Source organism: Lepeophtheirus salmonis, chromosome 11, assembly GCF_016086655.4.
Source record: "Lepeophtheirus salmonis chromosome 11, UVic_Lsal_1.4, whole genome shotgun sequence".
NCBI lineage: Eukaryota > Metazoa > Arthropoda > Copepoda > Siphonostomatoida > Caligidae > Lepeophtheirus > Lepeophtheirus salmonis.
In genome coordinates this window covers 14,053,677-14,073,429 of record NC_052141.2, presented here as the reverse complement: position 1 = coordinate 14,073,429, position 19,753 = coordinate 14,053,677, and the positions used below count along the sequence as shown (strand labels likewise).

At 31.7% G+C, this 19,753-nt stretch overlaps 2 protein-coding genes across 2 annotated transcripts in view; both read left to right on the top strand.

Annotated features, from left to right (window-relative positions):
- RpS11 (ribosomal protein S11) overlaps positions 1-19,753 on the top strand; it is a 91,065-nt gene that overhangs the window by 36,147 nt on the left and 35,165 nt on the right. The window lies entirely within an intron of this gene.
- Positions 12,634-13,446, top strand: LOC121126184 (uncharacterized). Its single transcript, XM_040721492.2, has 2 exons — positions 12,634-12,772; positions 12,871-13,446. The coding sequence occupies exons 1-2, from the start codon at positions 12,764-12,766 to the stop codon at positions 13,318-13,320; spliced, it is 459 nt and encodes a 152-aa protein (XP_040577426.1). The 5' UTR covers positions 12,634-12,763; the 3' UTR covers positions 13,321-13,446.

Below are 19,753 nucleotides of genomic sequence, written 5' to 3'. Positions count from 1 at the left end.
AATGCATTGAATAGAGTAGGCACAGCATTTTCTCTCAGCCTTATAACGTCCAGAGTCCGATTGAAGGATTCTGGAGTAAAATGTTCCGAACAAATTCTGGAAAACTTTTTGGGAGTAAAGTCATCTTACTTGAGATTCCTTACCCATTGTCTGCACCTCTCTGGTACTTATGTTGCAGCCAAATGCGACAGGTAAAGACCGATAAAGCCACGCCATAGTACTGACAAATTTTATTTGGACTGGAATGATAGGACTTGAGTCTTTTCAGTTTTTTAGACCGATCCAACCTATCTTATATATCACGGAGTTACCTCGTCAACACAAAAAATCCAATATGTATTTTGTTGACAGCTGTTGATTCCCTCGTCTCGCTTCATACGTCATGGCTATTAATTTATTTTTTCGTTATATAAACGAAGTAATAAGTTATTCTAAAATTATGCTCCGTTTCCTAAAGGGCAGAAATACAATTTTTTGTTGATCCTTCGTCCTATATATATATATATATATATATTAGCCAGTTTATTATTTCTATGAAGAAATTTTGGCTATCATACGCAAATACAATATCAAATAGACTACTATGTAGGATTTAATATTGCGAAATATATGTAATTCATTTTAAAAACTGTGAAGAAATAACATGATAGTGATAGATAGCCTGGGAGAGTACGCAAGAGTTAAAAACAGTTGGTAGGATTGACTTATTTAGCAAACTACCGGATGATTCTGGGCCTTTTTCCTGTTTCTTCATGGAGGAAAGGTTGCGTGATACAATAAAGGGTTTGACGTGATATCAATTCAATTTAAAAGGATATCATGATAAATAGGTATTTTTCGTATGTCATAGAATATGTTACTGTCATATAAGTAAATTAATAAATGTTTAATGCATAATAATAATAATTTTTCATTAACTAATGATCATTATATATACACAAACCAGTCGCATGTGGTTTGTCTCCATGGGATACACTAACAATGGATGGAAAAACAAAAAGAAACAATTATAATAATCGTCATCTATAAATACAGAGACTTAGTCTGTCTGTCTGAAAATAATTTGTTTATTTTAGGACTACGTAGATACTTGATCTAACAAATATCAGTGCATTCGAGCGTGTGCGATATTTAAAAAAAGAAAAGGAACCATTTCCTGTACAAGTTGCAACTTGTATAAGCACAATGCGAAAGTTGCAATTTCCTCGTTTTAAAATGCATTATTATTTAATAGCAACATTGGGCATTCTAATTTACATTCATACTATCGTTCATTTTGATCTATTTAACTAGATGGTTATTATATATTTATGAGTAATGTAATAACTGTTCGCATTGGAACGCTATACTGCGCCACGTAATACTTTTATTTGAGTCATTTTGATTACCATATTGATGGAATATTCAATTATTACTTTATCATCATTCAAGGCAGGGGTTCCAAAAGTTGGGGTCCCGAGACACGGATGTGGGGTCGCGAAATAAATTCCAAAAACAAATACAATTATTTTGATAACTAGGATCCACGGAAAATCTTGTTTAATTAACTTTATATAATATAATTATATGTAAGGTTGCAAGATATTATTTTTAGACTTTAGTATGGTTGAAATCAGATTCAAAACAAACAGTTTTGAATAAAATAACTGTTTTTTTAACCACAATGGAAGTCAACAGAGATGATATAATCAAGGATTACTTGAAGGGCAAATATCGACCAGCCATCTTTAGGAACCTGAAGAGCCTGGAGGTCAACCCAATACTTATCAAAATAACCATTGAGAAGTACTCAATCTATCAAGGACAGATCCAGACAAGGCAGATCAAGGTCAAAAGGATGCCCAGAGTCGCCAATGCAGTCAAGGCAAGGATTGCAAGAATTCCCAGGAGGAACCTCACCAAGATGGAGAAGAATTTCAACTTGGGTGCAACAACAATGAGATACCTTATGCGAGATAACCTAGGGATGTATCCCTACAAATTGAAGAAGCAACAGCACTTGTTAAACAAGGTGAAGGCTAAAAGACTTGAGAGAAGCAATCTAAGAAGCTGAGAACTAGCAGAGCTCCCAAAATTGTGTTCAGTGACGAGAAGATTTTTACTGTGGGGCAGGCCTTTAAGCCCAGAAATGATCAAATTATGGCCCAAAAAGGTGAACTGGAGGACGATGGAGTCAACTTAGTATAAGAACCCTTGGGGTTTGTGCTAGCCAGGGTGAAGATCAATACCAAGGAGTAGATCAGCACTATTATGGGGGAAGCTCGTGCTCCTGGGCCCAACAGCACTTCCAGAATGAGCCATAGAACAATGGGATGGTGCCCCCTTCCACACATCTAGAGAGGCGCAGCGGTGGTGTGACTGTCTTTAAAGACAAGACATTTTAGCCCCCTCCATCCCTGACCCAAACGTCATGGATTTCTCCATTTGGTCCATTCTTGAGAGCAGAATCCCCAGCAGGAATTTGAACGACCTGAAGGACAAACTGGAGACTGCCTGGGACCCTATCTCCATGAACCTAGTGTGTGCAGCCTGTATGTCCTTTCCAGAGAAACTTCAGTCTGTGTTCAAGGCTAAGGGTAACCATTTCGAATGAAAGCTATGCAACATGTTTTTGAAACTTGTGCCAACCTATGTTTATAATTATATGTAAATTATGTAATTAGTTATATCATTGGATCTTTAATAAACATTTAACAGAACTCTCTGCGGACCTTGTATACATATAAAATAAAACCATGCAATTCTAGGCGAGCGTTTAGCTGTTGTATTGAATAAGGCCTCAACCTAAATAAGACAATGGAGATAAAGCAGCAGTTTAGTACAGCTCATCACATCACATCAACTCTAGCATCTAGGATATCTGAGATACACTGCCTTTTGCTTGTTGCTCGCTTATGATGATGAAATGACTAAATAATTAGTATAGTTTGTTTATGTAAAAAGGACGGCGGAAACAGAATATCAAAAAATAATCACTAAAGCGGTTCATAGTAATGAGAAAATAAACTAACAATCCATGTTTTGCTGTACTATCCTGTAAATACCTATTTTGATTTATTACTATAGAATATATTACATGGTTAGCTAATTTTTTTACCACTGTCCATTTGTAAAATTCATACATTTTTATAAGTTTTTTCATGATAATCTGGAAGAGTCATGTGACAAGTAAATTCAAAAACAGACATGACTCATGTCTTTTCTTTGAGTTTTTTGACCTCTCTGACGTTCAAGGTAGAACAAGGGTAGTTTGAAAATTTTCCAAACTTAATGTGAAGATAACAACACTCGTAAATAAAGGCTAGTCACATCTATCCAGGATTTATTGGCAGTTATTCACCAAAGCCATTTTGGACGTGCCTTTGTTATGTAACAGTCATTTGAGGGAGTTGATGTGAATGCGTTTGTAAAAATGGACAAAATCGAGTATTGAGCCTACATTAAATATTTATTTTTCGACATTTTTGACGTACCCCTGGATAACTCCGGCTGGTACATGACCACCACAAAGCATGCTGCGTCCGTAATGACCCTTCGTTACAACTGTCGTAGAGTATTTATATTCTCTATAAAGCTTCTTTTTAACGTATAGGTTAATCATACATTCCATTATGTATGAAGATTACAAATACCATCTAACCTTTTTGATAATATTATTTTCTCCTCTTCACCTCTTTTTGAAGGGATCAAGGACATCTTTTGTAAAGTCACAAATAGGTGTATCTAGAGAGGAGTATCTGAGGGAAACTCCACAAGTAACGATAAAGTCAGGAATCTATGGCTATTGTCTAACTATCACTCAGTCACTGAGTATTGTTCTCACTTCCTATTTACAGGGTGCCCACGATAAATTGGAACTACTTTAAACCTCATCCAGATCCATAATGTGGATATTCGGGGTTAAATCATACTAATATAAAAGGTTGCGTGAACAATACACTTTAACTTCCACCACAATTGTTTTGACAACAAACAATAGTCATCATGGAACAAGCAAGGAGAGACGCCATCCTCGAACTGGCTCGTGCGGGACACAAGCCCTGTGCTATCTACAAGCTTTTTAACTACCCTAAGACCATGGTGTACCGGGTCTTCAATGTCAGGGAGGTTGAGGGGAAGGTCTGCCGCAAGGCTCACAACATGAGAAGTGACCGAATCCGCACTCCCTGCTTCCTTGAAGGCCTCCGGAAGTCCATCAAGGCTTCGCCGGGGACTTTCTTGTCCAGGTTGACCAAGAACCGTAGAGTGAGCAAGCAGCTGGTCTCCAATGCTGTGAATGAGGACCTCAGTACAGGTCGTACCGAATTGCCAAACAACACATTTTCACGGCATCCATGAAGGCCACCAGGCTCACTAATGGTAAGCGTCTCCTCAATGACCTGAAGAGCCATGGAGGAAGAATCATCTTCTTCTCCAACGAGAAGAACTGGACTGTTGACAGAAGCTACAACGTCCAGAATGACAGGTGGGTTACCAAGGAGAGAGAAGAGGTCCCTGCGGTCTTCACCACAAAGTTCCCGGCCTCCTTGATGCCCCTGGGTGTCATCTGCAGTACTGGTGAGGTGATGCCTCCTTTCTTCTTCAATCCCAAGGACAGGGTTAACGCGATAAGGTACTGCGAAGTCATGGAGGAGTTCGTCATCCCCTGGATGAAGGATACGGCCGTTGGGAGGGAGTTCATATTCCAACAAGACTCCGTGCCGCACACATCGCCATGAGTACCACTAACCTCTTCAACTCCCACGAATCACTTTCTTGCAACACCTGGCCCTCCAACTCACCCGACCTCAATCTGTGTGATTACTACTGGTAGGGGAAGTTGGAGAGGGAGGTGTGCAAGGTCAGCCACAAGAGCATCGCGGCCCTGAAGGGCTCCATTACGAGGGAGTAGAATGCTGTCGATTCTGCAGAAGTCATCAGGGCATGCAAATCCTTTAGGGGCAGAATGGAGAAGATGGTGGCTGCTGAGGAAGGACATGTTGAATAAATTTATTGTTTAATATCATGTCTAACTTTTTCATATTAACAAATACACTCCAAATTCCATTTTTATCAAGCAGGTTGATTTTTAAGATAGTTCCAATTTATCGTGGACACCCTGTAAAGGCACTTCCACGCATAGATCACAAACTTACTTGCATTTATATATCCACTAAAAGTATTTTAAAGAATATTTAATGGGTTTATTCATAAAGTATTATTAAGAAAAAAGATAACCAAATGATGGGTAGAGTATAAGTTCTATTTGTTTACTGACAAAATCAATATTTTTATCATCATTTTCTCACCCTCTCAATAGGTTCAAATCAGTGTTGTATTTGTCCTTATTTTTTTTTTTTTAGTCGAGTCTCAGATCTAGTCCCATCAGCTCTTGGAACAAATACTTAAGACTCTCAGTCCTTCGGATGGTCATTAATAGAACTGATACAAAAAATAATAATAAATAAAGTTGAGTGGATTATAATTTTTTTAATTGAGGGAAGGGACTTGGTTTAAAGAACTCTATGGGAAATTTTTTTCAAAAATTATATTTTTAATATTAAATTATTTCGAAAAAAATTTCAAAAATTAAATATCAAAGTCTCATGGTTATCAAAATAACAAATCTATTCGTTATATTTATTAGGAAAAAATTTTAAAAATCCATAGTTGTTTTTTAAAAAAACATATAAAATCCACAATTTTTAGCGAAATTTTAAATTAAAAAAAATGGAAGCATTAAATTTTTTGTAAAAAAATTTAAAAATTTAATTTAATTTCAAATTTATTGAAAAAAACTTCAAATATTTAATTTTCTGAAAAAAAAATTTAAAAATCCATAGCTGTTTATAAGAAATTTATTTTTTGGAAAAAAAATTATAAAATCCAGAGCTGTTAACAAAATTTTAAATTTAAAAAAAAAATTTGGAGACTTAAATTTTTTGTAAAATAATTGAAAATTAAATTTAATTTTAACTTTATTGAAAAAAACTTCGAATAGTAAATTTTTTGAAAAAAAAATTCAAAAATCCATACCTGTTTTTTTGAAAAAAATTTATAAAATCCACAATTGTAAACAAAATTTTAAATTAAAAAAAAATTTAAAAATTTAATTTAATTTCAAATTTATTGAAAAAAACTTCAAATAGGAAATTTTTGAAAAAAAAAATCAAAAATTTATAGTTGTTTACAAGAAATTAATATTTTTGAAAACAAATTGTAAAATCCCGAGCTGTTAACAAAATTTTAAATTTAAAAAAAAATATTTGAAGCATTGAATTTGTTGTAAAAAAATTGAAAAATTTAATTTAATGTTAACTTTATTGAAAAAAACTTCGAATAATAAATTTTTTGAAAAAAAAATTCAAAAATCCATAGTTGTTTACAAGAAATTAATTTTTTTTTTTAAATTGTAAAATCCAGAGCTGTTAACAAAATTTTAAATCAAAAAGTTTTCTAGTAAAAAGGAAAAACTCTTAGTTCTTTTGGGTTTTTTTTCGAGGGGGAGGGGCTACTGTAGACGCGAATGATGACGGCATCAAGTATGGAACTTTACCAGTTTTAGAACTGATATACAGGACTAAATTGTACCGGATAGAGAGTGAAAATAAGTCTTCAGTCCTAAATAAGGATCTACGCAAGACTAGTTTTAATTAGTGTTGGATCGGTCACGAGACGGATTTCCTACTCAAATTTTTCCCTTCAGTCTCATTTTTTATTGGTCCTTTCCATTTTTATCATTCAATGGTCCTCACATTGTTAATTTTATTATGTATATCACACAACCTTCCCCCCAAAAAAAAAAAAAAGAAAAAGGCTTTAATTAGCCGAATAAGTCATTCATACCAACTGCTGTTTATCTCATAGCACAAAATCTCAACTGATTTAATTTTTTCTCTCGGTCATCTCAAGTCGGAAAAAATGGAACAATAGTAGTTTGGGACTATTAACATCCAGAAGTAATATTTTATCCATAAAATAATCCTCTAATTAAAAGTAGGATTAATAAAGGTTATGTAAAATTGTTTTTATTGATTATGTATCTTATTCTGAACTCAAAATATTTCCATTTTTACACCCTTATAATTTATTATAACATAGGTTATATTATAGAAAAATATTCAATGTATAGTTATAAAAAAAAACTATTTAAAAAATATGTATCTCCAAGGATATTTGTTCCATTTGGTATTTTTAAGTGATTCTAATTATTATGGGATTTTTATACAAGCAAATAGTCAACATCATCATCATTTATTTCCCAATTCAATAGCAATCTCATGATGTCATGACTCGTAAAAGGAAGATCTTTCTTTAAATTATACATTGAATATTTTTTTATAATATAAGCTATGATGTTTCTCATCACTATGCATTATGAATAAGTTATAAGGGTCTAAAGAAAAGTGTCGATTTTCATCTTTTTTCAGCCTAAAAATGGAAATATATGCAGTTCAAAACAAGGTACAGAATCATTTTAAACACTTTTTAATCATGAAAAACCCATTTACATAAGTTTTATCAATCCTACTTTTAATTTAGGGATTGTTTGAAGGGGAAAAAATGATTCTGTATGATGATAGTCCCGAATTACAATAATTCCAGATATTTCAGAATTCAGATGACTGAGGAAAAAATTATAATCAATTTTGGATTTTAAGCTACTAGATAAATTCCTTTTTTGGCTTGAATTCATTTGTACAAAATGAGTGTACCCCTGTGTAATCAGTGTTAACTTCAGTCATTTATGGGCACATGCATTAGTGATTAGCTTATATCAATTACTATTAAACTCATTCTTCAAGGATTTAAGCATATGAAAAACATCAACTGTTAAGTTTTCAACTAATAAAAAAACCCCAAAAAACCAACTTTTCATTGTAGTGCAAATTTTTTGAAGTGAGCGTCAGTAACTACATAAATTACAGTGATAAACATTCTACACACATAATTGTCCGCAGGAGGTGGACTAAAATATCTAAAAATATTAATACAACAATTTTTCTAAATCTTAATATTTGATTTTGTTTCCCAAAAAATATTATTTTTATGAACAGCTGTGAAATTATAAATTTTTGTTTCCAAAAAACTAAATTTTTTGTGAACATCTGTGGATTTTTGAATATTTGAAATTTTTAGCAATAAATGTAGTTTTTTGAAAAAAAAATTAATATTTACAATTTTTTTTTCAAAATTTTTAATATAGGAAATTTTTTGCGTGAAGAGCTACGGCTTTTTAATTTTTTTTCTATGAAATGTAATATATAAAATCTATTTTTAAATTTTTTTAAAATTTTTATGAATTATTAAGGACTTTTGAAATTTTTACAAAAAAATAATAATAACAAGGGCACCCCCAACTCAAAAAAACAAAAAAAACCATATAATTCTCGGACGCCCCTGAGACTGCGATGTTTTAAAAATGAAGGGATTATAACGGAACGTTTAAAAACAATTCAAATTAAAACATTAATTTGTAAGGGCCACCCTAGTGTAGACCCATCTAATTATTTTTGTGTTTAAAAGCAATGTACCCATACAATCCTTGATGCATGCTATTTGTATACTCCGACCCTAAAACCGTTTTAGCCTTTATTTTTTTACTTATTATATTTTGGATGAAATTATTATATTGTTTAATAGGCATTTCTTTTTAAAAAAGTGAATGTTGCACCTTGACTCTCTGGTCGGAGTCTTAATGAGAGCAAAAAAAAAAATATATATATATATAATAATAACCACAAATATTTTAGAAATTGAGTTTATTGACTCCAAAGTTCAAAATATGTGGAAATGCAGATGTGTAATTAGTCATAATATATTAGATAGTGAAATTATTTCAAGGTATATTATATTTGGTTTGTTTATTTTCGTATAGAAGAAATCCTTTCAGGAAAGTAAGAATATAGTATATTAGAGTCATCTTCCCCCTATTACAATAAATAGCAAGCATGCAACCAAATATACAATCTTTGAACAACCATACAAATGTAATTATTAGTTGGATTTTCAACGTTATTTGTCTCTTCTAATACTCGTAAGATGAAGTTTTAATATACATATATCCTCAAATATGTAGGACATGTTGGAAAACTTCCATTAAGATTAAGTAGGGGATATAATTAACCTATTTAAACATTTATTTTTGATATCCGTGACTCTATTTCTCCGTATTTAAGGAGCTATCCTAAAATCCCTTTTCCTTCATTAAATTATAACATTGTTCTAAAATCATACCCTATATATATCGCTTAAAATAACTTACTAAAACTAAATGTTTTGCCAATTTATTTATTGAAGCGTATTTGTCGAGACAATCTAAGTATCTATTTTAATACAAAGAGACTTTTATTTTTCAATTAGAATTTTGATGATTTATAAAAATCATAATTACTTTCAGATTCGAGCTTATAGGTTGCTAGGCCAAATAAACAACCATCATGAGGGTCCCTTGATTATGTTTATGAGTTAAATTTTCCAAATCTGAAGATATTTTTTGGAATAAAACAATTATTGTAATTTTCAGAAAGGGTTGTATCTTAGATGGAGGAACCTGTGGTATATAAGGATATTTGAAGGAATGTTATTTAGTATACAAAGTAGAAAAGACAAAAGCACCATGTATTAACGCTCCTTCGACATGTTATCTTCAGCTCTAATAATAACTATGTTAGTAAAGTAACCCCCAAAAGTATATCCTTAATTCCAGAAATAAAATTAATGGGTAGAGAGTAATACTTATTTTCTTTAATGAGCAGTATAGACCATCGTACGGTTATTGTCTACATAATATTTATGCGTTGTCAAGCAAGAATATAAGTGTATATATATATTATTTATTAATAAAAGATGAAGTCAATAAACTTTTATGTCCTATAGAGGAACTTAAGATATTCACGGAAGGAAAAGTTTCTATACGCCTCCTTTGTTCACTATCGAATATAAAATATCTAATCAATAATTATAATCAGGGGCGTCTGGAGGATTATATATATATATAAATATTTTTTGTTTGGGAAGGGGAGAGGAGGATTGGTTTTTGGATTTAAAAAAAACAAACTCAATTTTTTTTTAATTTCAAAAATCAACAGCTATTCACAAAAAAAATAATTTTTTGGAAAAAATTATAAAAGTAAATTTCAAATATTAAATTTTTGGAAAAAAAAAAAAATTATTAAATTGTTTGAAAAATAAATTCAAAAATCCATAGCTATTCTTAAAAAAATTAATTTTCTTTAAAAAAGTTTCAAAGACTAAATTTCAAATATTAAATTTGTTATTTCCAGAAAATTATTTTTTTGGAAAAAAAATCCAAAACCCATAGCTATTCACAAAAAAATTATAAAAGTAAATTTCAAATATTAAATTTTTTGGCAAAAAATTTAATATTGTTTAAAAAAATTTCAAAAATCCATAGTTATTCTCAAAAAAATTTCAAACATCCATAGCTATTCTCAAAAAAATTAATTTTCTTTAAAAAAGTTTCAAAAAATAAATTTCAAATATTAAATTTTAAAATTTCAAAAATCTATTGTTGTTTACAGACAATTATTTTTTTTTGAAAAAAAAATCCGAAATTCACAGCATTCACAAGAAATTAAATTGATTGGAAAAAAAATCCAAAATCTATAGCCATTCACAAAAAAAAAAAAAATTTCTGTAAAAAATTTTTCAAAAAATTAAATTTCAAATGTAATATGTTTTGCTCTGCTGGATAACTGACCAAAAAGATTTATAGTAAAAAACAAAAATTGTTTAATTTTTTTGAGATGTGAGGGAGGCTACAGCCTCTCCAGTCCAACCCCTGGGGATGTCCCTGATAATACTTTGTTTATGCTTAGATAAAATAATAATAGCAAGATATCATTGAAGTTACATATAAATAATCAATTCTTAGTTAATTGCATTTATTTTCAAACTGCCAATCCCACATTTTGATTGTGCTCCTACATACCCCATCTATCGGTAAGGATATGAAGAACAAAGCTAGACGCAAAAAGATGTTAATAATGATTGCTGGATAGATGACATCTAATCTTTCAAGGAAATAAAACCATGAATCTATTCAATGGGAAGTAGACAGAATAGTAGAAGGAAGTAAAATGAGGGAGGAGATATTATTTCCAAGACAATCCCAAGGACAGATGTCAAAAGAGTAGGAAAATTAAGAAAGAAAGAAATATAAATACAAGAATTTAATTATTTTAATTCTAATTAAGAGAATTTTAAATATACAGAATATTATATCCATTTTACGAGGGGCGTTTGAAAAGTCCTTACAAAGGCCGAGAGATGGAACTACTGGCGCGTGTCAAGGTTATAGTAGCATGTCTTGGGAGAACAAAACACTAACTTTCAGCCAGATCGGACAATTGATTTCTATTTGACATTCGTTTGAGTCTGATTGCCAAATGAGTTATTGTTCAATAATTCATTAAATGTGTCCACAAATCAACCAAAGATAATTATAATTCAACCAATCAACGTTCAGAACACTTTTAAGAGGGCCCTTAGAGAAACTTTTGATTATGGTATAGTTGATTCTTTTTATAGAATCCTTCATTTGACCTCATGACGTTTACATATATATATATATATATAGAAAAGAGGGATTGAAAAGGGGGTTGAACAGCCCCTTCAATCCACCCTTGCAGTCACAGACTCCCTGATATTATTGATATAGGTATTACAGTTAAATTTGGTCAAAAAATCCTAAACCAGTTATGATTTTTAGTGAAACGAAGTCGTTCGGTCTGTGCTGGTCCTAAAAAAAACCCAATCTGGATAAGCCTTCAAGGGGTTCTGCAGGATTATAGTTTGGTCTTTGAATTACTAGAATTTGATCGAATGACGTTTTTCTAGAAAATAAATCCGTTCAAAAAATTATTTATCCCAGTTTTCTAATGAATTTTTTTACTTCACCATGACAAAAATTTCTTCATGGGGGGTACAACCCTCCAGATGTCCCTCGTCGTACAAATAAAAATCGCATTGGAACAGTTTCATTTCAAATTCGGTCAAAACAATTCTATGAATTAATGATGACGTCATGCGTGTTTCAAAATTGTGAATAATAATTCCAAAGTTGGCTAAGAATTAGCTAACCTACCAAGTGATTTTGAGGCTTTTTTCATATTATTGTAGAAAAGAAGTTGTGAAATCCAATAGAAATAAGGACTTGTCATACCCATGAAGCTAGATGGGTTTCATCAATCATCAATGTTAGTATATATTATATGAAAATGTTTTTGGTTTTTTTTAGATATAATGAACCCTAATCACCTTGGACTGAGCCTTTGATCGTTGTTGCTACTTGCTAGAGACATACCTAGAATGAATGACCTCTGTTTACATTGTGTTATTATATTTATAATATTGGAAGAAAACACAAAATGAATTTTCAATCCACTTATTCCTTACGCATGGACAAGGGGATCATAGTACCCATAATGGAACGAGTAGAATAAGAAAGGGTAAAAGTCGTTAGGATTTACCTTGAGTTTTAAGTATTAGGAGTTATAATAATAACAAAATAAAGCCAAAGGTAATATTTTTCCGACTTCAACCTTGTTCCTTTAAAAAAAGAAAAAAAATCCATATGTACTTTGGGTGGGTGGCTTAAAATAGTATATGTACGCCGCGTACGCTAGTGATGCAACACTGTCAAGAGGGCCGATGTTGCTTCTAATGTGCATCAGGGTTTTCTCTAGAGGTGGTGATGTATAAATGGACCCTCAGTTAGAGAGGAAATCATCAATCCATTCAAATCCTTTGAACGATCAACATGTTTAAGGTAAAGACTTTAATTTACTACTTTAAAAAAATATATATAAATAAATAAAATGACTCCCCTTCAATATCCTTCACGTATAATCCTTTCCTTCCTTTCAGCTTATCGTACTTTCTGTCCTCATCGCGGCTGCCTTTGCTGATCAGCCCTACGCTCCTCCACCTCCAGTCTACAAACAAGCACCTGTTTACCAACCTGCCAAAGGCTACAAGGATCCCGAACTCCCTCCTCAACCCTTTGCATACCAATATGGAGTAAAGGATGACTACACCGGTGCTGCCTTCAACAAGAACGAAGAACAAGATTCCTACGGTAACTTGCAAGGAAGCTACTCTGTCAATCTTCCTGATGGCCGTGTCCAAACAGTCACATATCACGCTGATGCCGAAAACGGATTCGTTGCTGATGTCAAATACGAGGGTGAAGCTCAATACCCCCCAGAGCCCAAGGAAGGATACGGACACTCCTCTCCCAAGTACGCTCCTGCCCCTAAGTACGCTCCTGCTCCCAAGTACGCCCCTGCTCCTTCTCCACCCAAGTACGAAGCTTAAGTCTCCTTTTTAAATCCCTCTAAGCCTTTATTTCATTCAAAGGCCGTCTGTTAAAACATATTTATTTAAATATTTATTATAATCTGTTCTATTATGTATTGTTGAATAAAGACAATATATTATTCATATCCAAACTTATTTATTTATAAGCATTTCTTAGTATGTATATATATAACTTAAGAATATCCCTATTTCCTTTGATGAATGGATGAACACACCCATAAAGATGCAACCTACTTATGCAGAAGGTCAAGTATCCTTTAACTAAGAAAGATAATATGTATGTATATAAAAAAATACAATTCAATTTTTCCTCCAAACTTTTGAGACCTTACCTCAAAATATGAAAATTAACTTGCTCTTGTTGGGTAAATTTTTACTTAGCTAAGGACTTTGAGAAATATATATACTATTATTTATAAAAAAATACTTTTAGGTTAACCACCGTCTTGAAACATAATATATTTCTGCGCTCATTCTACACCCTTCAAAATATTTTGAGAGTTCTACTATGGTTTAGATCAATGGACCATTTTATACTCAACGTTCATCAAGGATCGTATTGAAACATAAAGGCTCTCATGAGAGCCGTTCTTAGACGATTCAAAGACCGATGAATCATAATTTAAAACAGATTTAGAGTAAATTTCCTAAAGGAGATGAATTTCAATATGAGAAGAATAAATTCTATAACGATTTAAACTCTATGTTTGATGCACCAATCAAATAGACGGAGATTCAATTTGGGGAATTGATGAGACATATGTTTATAATTACCAAGGTACTCGATAATATTATGCACTACCTTGATATGGAAGGAGATTCAATTTGGGGACTTGATGAGACATATGTTTATAATTACCAAGGTACTCGATAATATTATCCACTACCTTGATAATTACTTACCAAGTATGAACCCTGGGCTCCACATTTGTAATGCATCATGTTGAAGCTTATTTAGTTACCTCACTAACATAAAAAAATACATCGTCAGTTGTCGATTTGCTTACTTCTTTTCACCTTATTAGTGTTCTGATAATTGATTGGTTGCATTTGAATTAGTCCTTGTTAAGTTGTGAACAATTTCCAATAATTATTGAATAACAACTCTACAGATGGAAATAATTGGCTAACTACGGAGTACCAATTGATTTGGGCCTATTTTTTGTTTCTTCTTGGAGAAAAGATTGCGAAATACGTTAGAAGGGATATAGTGTTCAATTTGAAGAGTCTAACAATCTAATAATTCAGCTTCCCAGCTATCATTTTGCAATTTTATTTTAAAAAAATATATATAATTTTCTTTCTCATCTTGTTACCATAATTTTTTTTAAAACATGGTGCCCCATAAATTATACCGACTGGAACGACAGTCCCTTTATCCCTTCCGTGAATCTGTTACACGTATTTACTGTTAACATTTTCGGGGAGGGGTACCCTGTACCTTGTCTGTATTATAGCAAGTGATGCTGATTGGTCGCATTTTTTAGCTCGCCTGTGTTTTTTGGATTTGACAACCTGAGGAGTGAATTTTCTTTACCTAAGCTGCTGTCATTATTATTTAATTCTTGAAGAATGAAGTTCCTTTTCTACTAAAGTCAATATATCATTGATTTATACGATACGACACCTCATAGTACATTTCTATATGATCATAAAAGACTAAGTGTAACCCTGAAGATTGGTAAAGAGTTATAACATCAAGTCCTTTTAGGACTCAGAATGGAATGAAGAATCGACATCTGAGTAATTATTACTTATGTCCTTCTTTATTTTCTCCCCTACCCTTTGGCAGCTGCTTGTAGCTGATCTAATGTACCATTATAACACCTAACAGGGGTGTCCGAAGAATTATATTGGGGCAGTCACATCAGCCCACACCTTGCAGACGCCCTTAGCTAAGCTGCTCTCTTCCAAAACAACGTTTTTAACGTTCCCTAAATGCTACCAATTAACATTAATGATGATAGATTTCGTATAACTTTGGGCTGAAGTTTTGATCATGATGGTTTTTGGTAAAGCAAGGAATAGAGCATGAACAAACTCTTAAAAAATATATATTATCTCTAAGGTGGTTTGACAGTCTGTAGCTTATTATTTAAAAAGAAAAAAAAATGGCGAATACTTAGAAGAATTTTCATAGCGCCCTCTATGTAGATAACACACGAGGTGTGCTCCAACAGTAAGGTGACTTTTCTAATCTTGCGGACAACGTATATGACGTTATTGTTTGACGATTTTTTCACACGTTATGACCCTTTTGAGCAAATTAGAACCCCTATTGGAATCGATGCCAGTCTACTATAGAAGAAAAAGAATCTTAATTCCACATTTTCCGGAGTTGTCTTAGCTCTACAGCAGCAAATATTGTTAGCACATACATATAGTGGGTCTTAAAAAAATTTCATTAATAAATATATATTATCCAATGAGTAAGTAGTAAAAAGTATTTGTGAATATTCAGATATGATTATAATTAAATATTCTTAATAAAAGACAAATATCAAGCTTATACAACATAAAAGTAAAAATATTTTTATCTAAAAACAAATCAACTCTAAAAAGTAAAAGGTCGTATTTTAAGACTTTAAGGTTTCGTATTCTAAAATTATAAATTGGTAAAGTAGGGTGTCTTATTAGGGATAAATGAACAATAAAAGTACATTTGATTTGAGAAGCAAAAATAAAGAGACACGTCAAAATAAATGCGCACTATACACGGTACCAAAAGATAATATTTATTCTTTAGTAGGATGTTGGGAAAATACTCAGTTCCTGAGACAAGTTAGAGAAAATTTTCATCTACAATACTTAATGAAATAAAAATCCTATAACTGGATTCAAACGGATAGTTTTAAAGAAACAACATTCAAAATTTCATTTTTTTTTTCAACATTTTACAGATTTTCAAATCAAAGCGCGTGCATGAAAGATCATTTTTTGGACGTTTGATGGTTATTTTCTTGTTTAGAAAAATAAAATCCGAAATAAAAAATAACTAGGGATACCAAAACCCAACTTTTGTCATTAAGTCTAATATATATATATATATTTTTTTTGGAATACCTTTTTTATTTAACTACTTAATTCGGCTGAAGAACTGATAAATAACTACAATGGCAATATACAAGTTCAAAAGGCCATTCGTCATATTTTTGGGGGGATCAAAAGTATTTATTAAACTTGAATAGTCAAACATATACCTATATAAACAAATCAGGGCTGTGAAATTCATAAATCACAGTTTTTATGCAATAATTTAATTCCAATATCAAGTCTATCAGGGGGTCTCTTTTTTAAACAGAGGTTAAAGATTGTTTCTTATTTTTAATGCATTATTTATTGGGTCGTCATGGAGTTAACTTGCCTATCTTAGATGCAACAAGGTTAATAGAAATACAAGGTTATCCCATCATGTCATCGGGGTTGATTGTATTTTCAATTTGATGTACCGTACCGACTGCAGGACAAGACAGGCAGATATTACGTCATAGGTTATAACAGTTGTACTCTTACAGTAACAGTCAAGGAAGGCAATATATATAGCTACTCTTGGTAACAATTATACTCTTTGACGTCACTTTTAAAAAGCGTGGTGGAAGTCCAACACTTTTAGGAAAGGCGTTATGGTATAACCTTGTATTTCTATTGACCTTATTTCATCTAAGATAGGCAAGTTAACTCCACGACGACCCAATAAATAATGCATTAAAAAGAAGAAACAATCTTTTTTACTTTCTGATTGCTAAATGGTGTTCTTTCTTTACAAAAATCCCTTCTTTACCTATGCCATATGCTTTATAGTGATCCGAATAACCCATCACTTGAATAATTTTTTAAAATGAGCTATTTGCCAGTATATAATTTCGTAAGTATTAAAGAACAAAGGATCCCACGGAATAACCTTCAGTCCATATTACATACCATAGATACAAAATGTTTTATACATATACACATTAACAATTGCTGAGTAACACCTAACCTAAATTTAAATAAATACACTCATAAATACCCTAATAAATGCAGCTGTAGAAGGAGAAAAGAAGAGAAATCAACCCTTAAAAGGGATCAAGGCTCCTCCTTATCATAATTATCTAACGGTTTCATTTTAGAACAAGGTCATTTTGAGTCCATACTACGTACAATTATGTTTTGCCTCCTCTAATAGACCTTTCATTGTTTTGAATAATAAATATATGTAATATAGCCTATTTTTAAAAAGTACATAGAGTTAAATGTAGAAATTATGTCATTGATTACTCCTTACAATTTAAATCCTATCATACATATTATGTCCTTAACATCTCGATCTTTCCAATCAAAGCCATTATTAGGATATATTTTTGTGGGAGAGGGGGGATGTTAGATTGTTAAAAATTTTCAGAGGAAATAAATATTTTTCGATAGCTTCATCAAATTTTCCTACATTAATATCCACGCATAGAATATGAGTTGCCGGTTTATACAAATAAAAGAAACTGGAAATGAAAATGGTCACCCTGACAAATTATTGAATGTTTGGGAGAAGAGCCTTCTTTTATGACGTTTCATTAAATCAGCTGCAAGTAGCTCTGAGAGAAATGATATAGGCAGGAATGACTTGGTTTTATATCATCAATTCTACTCCAAGTCCAACAGGGACGTAGACTTATAACCAGTTATGTAAATTCGGTAAATTCTTTAGCTGAACTCTTTTTTTTGGAATTGGTAATCAGAAGAATGAACTCTCTTTTCCATAGCAGTTGTCATTATTATTTAATTCCTGAGTAGTGAACATCCTTTTCTAAATAGATTACATTATATTTAAAACCTGATTGAACGTTCGTGTTTGCTCATAAAAGACGGAGCGTAACCCTGAGGATTTGTTGCAGAGTTATAATTGTAAGTCCTTGTTGGAATCAGAGTAGAATTGGGGATCGACATCGGAGTCCTTCTTGCTAATGTCCTTGTTTATATTCTTTTCTCCTTCCTCCCTTGTCACAGCGGATTTTAGCCGATCTAATGAAACGTCAAGAGCATTATTCTTTCTACCCTCCAAAACATTCTTCAAATTGTCAGGGTTACCATGTCGATTTTTAGTTTCTTTTTTTAACATGCCTGTTCTACACTGGATTTTCGTCATTGTTCATATGCATTATCAAAGGTGAAAATCCAGGATAGAATTGACCTGTTAAAAAAAACAAAAAACATGGTAACCCTCACAATTTGAAGAATGTTTTGGAGGATCACTCGTCGTTCCCATCCGTCGTTTTAGTATTGAGAAAATAAATCTTAAGAAAAAAAATTATCCCCATTTTGGTGTAAATTTTTTTCATCCTGACCAAAAAATATCTAGTAAAAAACAAAATTTCCCTAATGAAGGGGGAGAGCTACAGCCCCTCCGTCCCATGCCTGTGATTGTATATTGGAATAGAACCGAATTACAAATGTATAATATACTTAGTTAATATCTACTATTACAATGGAAAGAATATCTCCATCCATTTCTATCCCAATGTTCTACCCCCTAATCGATATAAAAAAATTGTACAAATCTAGTCATTTTTAGGGATTTTAAGTACATATTACGTTGATTATATTCAAATATCACTGTTTATCATTGCATCAAGGTGTGTTTATTGCTGATGTTATGTCTTTTTTTAATTCTTTATATCATTTGATGAAGCTTTATCACGGTTTGTTGGAAAAGGTTTTTTTTTATAGGGCACGTCTGCAGGGTTTGGGCTTAAGTGACTGTAGCCTCCCTCAAATTAAGGATTTTTTGTTTTTGACAAGAATAATTAATATTTGATTTAATTTTTCAAATTTCTTTTCCAAGAAATTAAATTTTCTTTGAAAAACTATGGATTTTTGAAATTTTTTCACAAAAAAATAAAAATATGATTTTTTTTTTCAAAAAATTTTATAATAGAAATATAATTTTGAAATTTTTTTCCAAAATATTTATTATTTTGAGAACAGCTGGGGATTTAAATATTTTTTTTTAGGAAAAAATTTAATAAATATATGATTAGCTGTGGATTTAAAAAAAATAATTTTTTGTGAACAACTGCAGATTTTAGAAATTTTTTTACAAAAAAATTAAATTTTGAGAATAACTATGGATTTTTGAAAAAAAAAATTATAAAAAAATTAATTTTGTATGAATAGCTACGGATTTTTTAATTTTTTTCCAAAAAATTTCATTATTCAAATGTTTTTCAAAATTCTAAAATCAAGCCCCCCCCCCAATTGGGACGCCCCATTTTATATATTAAATATATCAACTTTGAGCCCTCAAAAAGGCGTCTCCTTCAATTATGACGCTTTTTGTGATTCAGTAAATTCCCTTTCATCAAAGTCATTGAAAGAAACGCGACTTTTTGGGCTTTTAGTTGATACTTTTACTGTATAAAATGTACCATATTCCAATTATTATTGATTTAACTCCATC